The sequence below is a fragment of the Oratosquilla oratoria genome, chromosome 18 (genome assembly GCF_046742065.1).
Source record: "Oratosquilla oratoria isolate Oo_2021 chromosome 18, ASM4674206v1, whole genome shotgun sequence".
In the NCBI taxonomy this organism is placed as follows: Eukaryota; Metazoa; Arthropoda; class Malacostraca; order Stomatopoda; family Squillidae; genus Oratosquilla; species Oratosquilla oratoria.
In genome coordinates, this window is record NC_134794.1 from 65,782,796 (window position 1) to 65,792,909 (window position 10,114).

Sequence of the window (10,114 nt, forward strand, 5' to 3'; positions counted from 1 at the left end):
GTAGTTGTTGTTGATATAATCACCATTATCATCATCACCATCATCATCATTATCACCATTGTTATAATGAGTGAAGGCTGACAAAAGTATGTGGTAGACAGAAGTGGATAAGTGAACTTAAGAGGAGGACCGAGAATGAGACGGATGGGTGGGGTGAAATGGGTTTTGAGTGAAAATGAAAATTCTGTTTAACAGAGAAGGACCAGTGGCGGCGCCAGGGGGGGGGGCTTTAGCCCCCCCAAAAAAAGTGTCCAGCCCCCCCAACTGAAATGAGCAAATTGAAAATTTAAACACTCATTGAAATAATTCTATTAAGTGGAATTTTTAATTGCCAGGGCTAAAGATTTGTCAGCCATCAGTGCTAGCCCAACCATTAACCCCCTCCCCTTCTGAAATGAGGATAATATATGTGTATTATCACATTACTATTAGCCCCCCCAAAAAATTTGCTCAGCCCCCCCTTAGCCTCCCCAACTAAAAATTCCTGTCGCCGCCGCTGAGAAGGGCTAAAGAGTAAAGCAAGAGGTAGCTGTGAGGTAGGTGCTCATGAATTCAAGACGGTATCCACCGTTAATACAAAATAAATAGATAAATACAAACTGCATGGTCACATGGTACCACGATAGAACTTGTTTGACATCCCCTGGAGAAGTTAAAGGAGTCTCCAAATGTAATAAATAAACTCGTTCTAAATTCCGTGTGATATCATTTATGAAAAACGGGGATGTTTTCGAATTGAATAGAAAAATCATACAATTCATATTCTAATAAAACCCGTGTTTGCAGAGTCACCATTTCTCGAAAGATTTTGGCTATGTGTTTGTCACTCGGGCAATACTGGACACTAATGTTTTTCTTCACTCGAACAGAAAACAAAGAATTTAGTTACCCGTTAATACACCCCGTGTTAAGTTTTCTATAATCTGTAACAATTTCGTTTTCTTCAGGCAGAAGTAAACATGAAGCAGTTTGTGGAGCTAACTTAACCGATTTTCATGTCTTTGTAAGAATTTGTTTATCTTTGTGTCATAATACGGAACCCAGAAGTGTAATAGAGATTGTAAGCAAAGAAAAAAGACACGTAGATAAAACAGTGAATTTGTAGGCAAACACGAATCGGCTACGGATTACTTGTTTACTAACAGTACTGAAAAGATTGTAGTGTTTTTCTTTTATCCCAAAGGTAATGGTCACTGGTTAATTTGCCCCAAGTCAGTAATAAGACTAACAATTTAATATTGAAAAAAATCACAATAATGATAGATAAACCACGGGTGTTTTACTTTACCGCATACAGGGAATTGAACTACCGCCGATTTCTTTGAAAATGTAAGATACAATTTAGTGAAACTACGTGTTTAGGAACGCTTTGATACCCTCTCCAGAAGGTATAATATGCTAATATATCAAGTGTTCTGTTTAAAGTTGTAGAAAGTGTGATCTGATCGTCTTTCATTCCGGTCCTCTTTCCACTCCGCCCTTGGGAATAAATGCTTTATTACATTGGGGCTGTTTAAGTTTGAGGTGATTTTGTTAAAATGTAAGTTTCATAGAAAGATAATTTAAAGCAAAAGAGGAAAAGTCCAATCCCTTTATGTCTGCAAGGAAATGTACCAACCTTGGTTTGGAGTGGGATATTGAAAGATACAGTAGAACTAGAAGCACTACCCCAGAAAAAAAATAATTGCCAATAAAAAAATCAGATATAATTTATATTACCATGGTATATAGTAATCAGCTAGTGTCTGGCTAATGAAACCTTGTCTGCCCATATTTGGTTCAGTTTCTTTCACTTGTCACCTAACCTAACTGTCAGATTCTTTAGGAAAGGGAAGGGGGTGGGAGCAGAATGTATTACAGATATAATAATGATAATTTTATTTGGCAATACATCAAATACAGGTAAATAAAAACACATATTTTGAAATTGCAGTTACAGTTACAATTGCTGAGGGTAACAAAAAAATGTGAGTTAATTTCCATTGTGGTCCTCATTAGACTATTAATCTACGCTAAATTACACCGACAACATACGTAGAGGTTAAGGGGACCAGAACACACATGATTAATACCAATCAGTACACATGTTACACAAATATTATTATTAGTTTGCTAATACTACTAAAATGATTGTAACATAGGATTGAGACCAAAATTTGAGTAACAACATATTAAAAGAACATTGCATTATGCATCAGGAACAACAGAATACTACTAAAAGGTACCAAAACAGTATGAGTGAGTACCAGATCAGTGGTGCACCATTAGTGATATACTGCATTATACTACTGCTGTTGCAGCAAGTGTAGGAAAATAAAGGGAGGTCCATCCCAGGGTAGGAGTAAATATCAAGTATTATGGGATAGAAGGTTACAGGCCATCAACAGTTTGAGCATATAGTTATAGTGAATACTACATGAGAGATTGGGTCACATGTTACTTAATTACAAATTAATTAATTACAAAAATTATCTGTACTTCAGGATGGAGTGGGCAATTACAGGATGGAGTGGGCAATTACACATCAATTTGATGACCAGGAAGTGAATATACATTATAATCTGTAGCACCAGAAGTAGGGTATAGGGGACCAGTACTGTTATGAGTAAAACAATAAGGAGCTGGAGGGAAAGGTCCAATTACCTTGTTGCCTGGTACCCTGATTCACCAGACTAGTATTATGATCAGATCATAACTGTTCTCGGACCATACTGGAAACATGTACCAAACTATGACAAGCAAAACAAAGGTGGAAACCTGTTTTGAGCATCAAACATTGTTATACGTCAAACCTCTGAAGGACAAAAAGGGAAGGTCAGAACGGTTATGAGTGAATGCAGATTTGGATGGTATTACTCATGGAGTCTAGTACCCCTCACGAGGCTAGTAGTACATAAAATCGTGGCTGTTCTCATTCCATAGCTGAGACATATAGTAATCCTTGACTTTTTTCTTGAAAGTAACCTTGCTATCTGACTGCTATGGACATGGTAGTGAGTTCCATAATTGAGCACCTATGAAGTGAAAGCTGTTTTTGGTGAAAGAACCTGGAGGAGTTACAATGGTGCTTGTTGAGTAGAGTTTAACCAATTAAATGTCCAGTGCCTGTTTCAAATTTTTTGTACCACAAAACGGCAACAATGCCAACACAACAAACATATAATATTAATACCTCTGATATACACAATGAACACCTAATTCTTATAAGGAAACTGAACCAACACCTGAAGCCACACAACCCACATTCACTGAATACACCACAACCAGGGAAGATAAAACTCAATTCAAAGGTGCACCCATAACACTAATGCACAACATTGTACCTTTTTCCAACAAAACAAATGAAATTAAACAATATCTGACAATTGGTCATCAATCCATTGCCTTAGGTCTCTTTTAGGAGATCCGTTCTCCCAGAAAATTGACATCATCTACTACACTGGCCTGTAAGTTATGCAAGGAAGAAATACTGTGTTGTTGTATGGGTAGTGCAATATAAGATGATGTGCTCAGTATCTTGTGTCCAAGCCTTTTCTGAGCCAGTACCATCTTGATGCTGGATGGTGACCTGAAGAAACTTACTAGTATGGTTATTGCTTCTCTTTGGAGGGATTTCTCTTTAGGGCTAATTTGGGGAGAGGGGGTTGATTTAGTAGGGAGTTTGGTTGTTGGATTTTTACAGCTTGTTTTATGATATACAGAAAAATATGTTTTTATGTGGGTGTATGTTAAGAAAAAATTCTTTCTTTTCCTTTTTATTTTTTTTTCCTTCTTCCTTTTTTCCATTTTCTTTTAATTTATTGATTTATTATTATTTTATGTACTTATTTATTTATTATTATTTTATGTATTTTTTTTATGTATTTATTTATTTATTATTTTTTACCTTTCTTTTCTTTCATTAAATTGGTTGTGGTGTGATGTAATGAGATGAGTGAGAAGGGTTGAGGGCTCTTGCACAGAACTGTGTACCTTTCTTATGGGGAAGATTATTGTTTCTGTGAACTGTTATTTTGTTGGAGATGGTATTTGTGCATCATGAGGTTGAACGCTTGAGAAAGAGACCCCATCACATTGACTCTCCATGATGACTACAGATTAACCCATGCCATACAATGATGCATACATAGGCATCATGAAGCACGAGTAGGTATATGAAAGTGCTGGTGTTGGTGTCTTACTTATATTTTGTAGTTGTAGCTGAGTGACCCCCATATTCTGTGAACTGACTTGATCATATTTTCTGTGGTTATTGATATTCAAAGTGAAAGAGAATGAGAAATATAGCTGTAACTTTATATCTTACATCATAAGTATTGTGATGCATCATTGTACATCAGGCAGCTGATGCTGCCTACAAGACAACTGCAAAAAGGGAATTTATGAATTGCCAAATGTCACCATATAAATTTGGGAGTCAAATAACATGTGCCTAATTGTAAATGATAACTGTTTCCTGGAAGTTTTATCACAGCTATCCACCAAACCTAGAAAGTATGCTGCAGTTAATGGGTTAAGGAGCTATCATAAATGTCCCAATTAGCACCCAGTCTGGGGTATTGGCTACATGTTATTGTGCAGTATAATTACAGTGATAGCATGCAGCCAATACATTAATAACTATACAAAACACCCCTATGGACCAGAGCCACACATCATTTTGTCTGTGTTAGAGGAAATCTCTACTCATAGAAAAATGATGCTACTTTATTTTACTGCGACTGTCCCTCCATTATGCTATCCCCCCTCTTAATACTGTCCTATACCATTTCTTTGAATATATATTTCCATTTTTACCTCTGTTCCCTGTGGTAGGGAGAATAAAGAATAATGCCAGTAAGTTTTCCCACTTTTGTCATAAATGCAGCTAAAATGGGACAGTGTGATGGGACTAGGCATCCTGCTCTCTGCAACTTTAAAGGGTACATTCACACAAAAAGTCAAGGCAAAAGAGGGTCTGGGAGGAGTTTTCCTAACAGAACCCAAAAGTTTGGGTCTTTTAATGTACATGAGTGTGGTACAGATGAGAGTAAAAGGGAAGAGAAAGGCAGTATGCTTGTGAGAAGGAAGATGGGTGTGTTAGGAGTTTTGGATAGATCTAAATGAGTGTTTAGAGAGTTTTGGGAGGAATGTTAATGTAGTGATTTTGGAATTTCTCAATGCTAGGATAGGGGATGAACCAGTAGACGGAGTGGTTATGAAGTATGGAGTGACAGGTAAAAATCATAGTGGAAAGTTAATGGTGGAGATGTGTGTAGAAAGTTGATGATAGCTAACACAGTGTTTAGGAAAATGGTCAAACATAAGTACACATGGGTGAGGATGGTGGATGGATGGGTGGTTGATAAGGCATTAATGGACTATGTAGTGGTATTCAGGAAAAGAGTTTTGGATGTCCATGTTCTTGGGGGGTGAAAGTGGGGGAATATCAGGTAATTTTTTAGTGGCAGGTAAGTTGAGAGTGGAGAATAGGTGGAGAAAGAGGAAAAGGTAGAGAGGTGCTTAGAGTAAACTGTTTAAATGAGTCCCAGGAGAAGCTGATAGAAGAGTGGGAGGCAGTGAAGGATAGAGTAGAGATAGGAGTGGAGGAAGAATGGGGGTGTTTTGAGGAGGGAGTGACAAGGTGTGCAAAGTTGGTATGTGAAACAAGGAGGATGGGAGGGAGTAGAAGGAAGGGTAGTGAGTGGTGAGATGATGAAGTGAAGAAAGTAGTAGAAGAGAAAAATAGAGTATTCAGGGATTGGTTGCAAAGTAGGACGAGAGAAACATATCAGAGGTAGAAAGAGAAGAGAAGCAAAACAAAAGATAAAGGAGGCAAAAAGGAGAGATGTAAAATGGGGAGGAGTATGACAGAAATTTTTGAAAGTAATGAAAAGATGTTTTGGAAGGAAGTTAAGAGAGAAAGGGGAGGTGAGTCAAGTAGAGAAGAAAGGTAAAAGGCCCAGATGGACAGATATTAACAAAAGAGGCAGTAATGGGAAGATGGGCGGAGTAATTCAGAGAGCTGTTGCATGTAGAGGAGGATAGGGTAGCCGTGGGAGGCACTAAGAAAATGACAGTGATGGGAGAGGAAAATGGAGGATAGATAAGAAAAGATTAGTTGCAAGTAGGGGGAAAAAGCCTTTGGTTTATGTATGCAAGTAGTTTTTAAAATTATGAGATTAGGTAAGGCACCTGGGTTAGATGGGTCCCACGTGGAGTGTCTGAAGAAGGGAGGTACAGTAATAGTGGACTGGGTAGTGAGATTATTTAATGTGTGTCTAAGGGAGAGTAGACTGCTAAAGGACTGGAGGAATGCCTGTATGGTTCTGCTCTACAAAGGAAATGGGGACTAATGTGTAGTAGTTTCAGGGATCAGTTTGTTGAGTGTAGTTGGAAAGGCATATGGGAGGGTTTTAATTGAGAGGATTAGATGCTTTTTGGGCCTGTATGGATTTGGAAACGTCTTATGACAGGGTAGACAAAAATGCACTGTGGGAGCTTTTGCAGATATATGGGATTGGGGGAAAGCTGTTAAGGGCAGTCAAGAGTTTTTACGAGAGTAGCAGAGCCTATGTTATAATTGGTAATAGAATGGTTTGAGGTAAAGGTGAGACTTCAAAATGGATGTGTCATGCCGCCATGGCTGTTTAATGTGTACATGGATGGGGGGGTGCAGGAATTAAAGGCAAGGGTAAGGGGTAGGGGAATGGAGATGGTTAAAGAAAATGGAGAAAAGTAGGAGGTGAGCCAGTTGTTGTTTGCTGATGACACTATGCTTGTGGCAGGGTCAGAGAAAGGATTAAGGAAGTTAGTGATGGAGTTTGGGAGAGTATGTAATAGAAAGATAAAGGTATATGTGGGTAAAACTAAGGTGATGAGATATATAAGGAGAGGATGGCAGAAAGTTGAAAGTAAATCTTAAAGGAGAGAGGCTGAAGGAAATGGATAGCTTTAGGTATTGGGGATTGCAGGTAGCAGGAGAGAGTAGTGATGAAAATAAAATGTAGACTTAGAGAAGCAAGTAACTGTCTTGGGGATTAAAAAGTGTTAATGAAAAATATGCATTTGGCGATGGATCCAAAGAAGAGACTATATGAAAAGGTGATTGTGCTGACAACACTATATGGGGCAGAAACCTGGAATTAAAGAGAGACAGAGAAGAAAAGTTCAAATGTGTTTGAGATCAAATATCTGAGAAGCAGGAAGGTGAGAAGGAGAGCTAGGGTGGGAAAGGAGATGGCAGATAGGGCTGATGAAAGATTATTGGGATGGTTTGTACACAGAAAGAATGAGTGAAGAAAGGTTAGTAAAAGAGGTGTGGACAGCAGAGGGTGAAGGAGTGAACTTCAGGGTATGACCGAAGATGAGGTGGATGCTTGGGGTAAAAGGGAAGTCGAGCAGGAGGGGAATGTCTGTTGAGCAAGGAGGGAAGAAGGCAGGAGAGAGGAGTGAGTGGAGAATGGCTGTGTATGGATGATACTGTGATGCAAGGGAGGGAGGGGATGGGGGTTAGGGAGTGGTTATGTATGAATGATATTTTTGACACAGCCTGCATGAGGGGACAGAGAGGGGGAGTCACTAATCAAATGAAGTGACTACTGTGGATGTGCTGTGTCTTGCTGCTTTGCTTCTGACCCAGGGGAGTGGGTAGGATACAGGGATGGCCTGTCATCCACAAGGAGCTAAGATGAAAGGGAGGAAAGTGTGGTGGATGGGAGTGGAATGGGTGGAGGTGGGTACTTGCCTTTTGATGTGGTTACTTTCCTTATAAGGAAGAAAAAGACCTTGGCATATAGGTAGCTTGTCATGTGTACAAAATGTTCATGCTACTAGTATTATATGTTCTCCAAAAGTTAAATGATAATGTTTCATTGCAAAAGGCAAATAACTTTTGTTTTTCAGAATAAGGCATCAAGATTTATTGGAACAGGGACTTGTAATTCATATACTCACCATATAATAGTGACCCAAACAGAAAAGAGAGTGGTTCAATGTGAGCTACATTTTGCTCTCTTACAAGAGTAATCACAGATTTTATGAGATGAGTCTCATAGGAGGAAACACCTTCCAGTGTGGGATGTGCGGTAAAGATTTTTCGACAAGGAGGAGTCTCAGAAAGCATACAGTAATCCACACAGGAGAGAAGCCTTTCCATTGTGATCGCTGCAGTGCGGCTTTTTTACTAAAGTGTCATCTCAATAGGCACGTGATGATCCACACAGGAGAGAAGCCTTTCCAGTGTGATCGTTGTGATGCAGCTTTCTCGAGAAAGGGTAACCTGAGAAGGCATGTAATGGGCCACACAGGAGAAAAGCCTTTCCAGTGTGATATTTGTAATGCGGGGTTCACACACAAGAGGAGTAGGGAACGACATATGATGTCTCATACAGGAGACAGACCTTTCCAGTGTGATCAGTGCAGTGCAACTTTCATGCAAAAGTGTCATCTCAAAAGGCATGAGATGGCCCACACAGGAGAGAAGCCTTTCCAGTGTGATCAGTGTGAAGTAGCTTTCTCACGAAAGGGTGATCTGAAAAGACATGCAATGATCCACACAGGAGAGAAGCCTTTCCAGTGTACTATTTGTGATGCAGCTTTCTTACGAAAAAGTAGTATGGAACGACATATGATGTCTCATACAGGACTTAAACCTTTCCAGTGTAGCCTTTGCATTGCAACTTTTGCACAAAAGAGTAATGTCAAACTGCATATGATGACCCACACAGTGTGACCTCTGTGATGCGTTTTTTTCATAAAAGAGTGTGTCAAAATGCATAGAATGAACCAAAGGATAGAAACCTTTCTGTTGTGATCATTGTAATGCAGCTTATTTATAAACGAGTTCTCAAAAAGTGTGTAGTAGCCTACACTGGATAAAAACCTTTTCAGTGTGACTTTTACAATGCAGCTTTCTCACTAGATTTACATCAAAGTGCATATGATGGCCAACATAGGAGGGAATCCTTTTCAATAACTTATGTGATTCGCCTTTCATATAGAAATATCTCAGTGATCATATGACAACCGGTATGAGAGAGAAACCTTCCCATTGTAACTTGTGTGTTCTGCCTTTCTCACCAGACTGGTACTGAAAGATATATGATGACCCACATAGGTGAGATTTTTTTTTCCATGGGAACTATGGAGCACAACTTTCTCATGTAAGAGTAGTCTTACTAACTACTAAGGATGTGGTAACTTTTTGCATGAAACCTTGAACACAGGCTACCTTTGTATTATCTTCATTGCTATTATACCTAGCTCTAGCTATATGGTAACTAAGAAGTTAAATTATTAAGATATTTATGCAATAGAAACCACATAAATTATTTGTTATAGATAATTATTTTTTTTTCTAGTATGCTAAACTATGTATAGTATATAAAAATCCTATTCAGGTCGATTTTGTAAATTGACATAATGGAAAAATGTATAGAACATTTAGCATTTAAAAAGAAATTTATATTGTATTGTAATGTAAAATTACCACAACAGAAAAGAAAATTGAGACATTTATTATATTCATGGACCATGATTATCCTTAAACAAGGGTGTCCACTGTGATATAGCAGTACCATGTGCAGCTGTCAACCATGAGAGAGATCAGATGTTCAGTATTAAGGACATGCACCCTGAACAATAGTCCCCAGTCACCTAAACCCAAGTCCTTTTGTGAGGCATCATCCTAGCTTTGAACAAGGGAGTTTGTGGTGTATTACCAAATCAAAGTTACCCTCAAACAAAAAGACATGCAGGTATGTTGTTTAAGAATGGCAAAAGGTTAATGTAAGCACAGAATCAATCAATTGTTGCCTTGGATTTCACAAAGTGGAAAACTGCAGCCCTACACTACGACCGGAGATAATAGTCCATGATGAATTTTTACCATATCTCAATAACTACTACGTCGATTTAGATGAAAATTTACATGGCATTAGATTACACTATCAGTAGCCTTTCATTAAAATTTGAAGTCAGTATCTTTGTTAGTTTTTTAATAATCAAATTGTTTTGTTTTTCAGGTGAACAGAGATAATAGTCCTCCTATTGAATATTAAAGAATGGGGCGTGGGAGAGATCTTACAGAGTGTGAGAGAAACAAAATTACAAAGGAACTAGCGCAAGGAAAGTC

At 38.5% G+C, this 10,114-nt stretch overlaps 1 protein-coding gene across 3 annotated transcripts; it reads left to right on the forward strand.

Annotated features, from left to right (window-relative positions):
• The first annotated feature begins 931 nt into the window (after positions 1-931).
• On the forward strand, positions 932-9,855 carry LOC143035349 (uncharacterized). Of its 3 annotated transcripts, none has more exons than XM_076202338.1 (2): positions 932-1,388; positions 7,885-9,855. In XM_076202338.1, the coding sequence occupies exon 2, from the start codon at positions 8,024-8,026 to the stop codon at positions 8,711-8,713; it is 690 nt and encodes a 229-aa protein (XP_076058453.1). In that variant the 5' UTR covers positions 932-1,388; positions 7,885-8,023; the 3' UTR covers positions 8,714-9,855. The 3 variants fall into 3 exon arrangements, with proteins under 3 accessions (XP_076058453.1, XP_076058455.1, XP_076058454.1); XM_076202340.1 differs by having other exon boundaries at positions 932-1,183; XM_076202339.1 differs by having other exon boundaries at positions 937-1,003.
• The last annotated feature ends 259 nt before the right edge of the window (positions 9,856-10,114 follow it).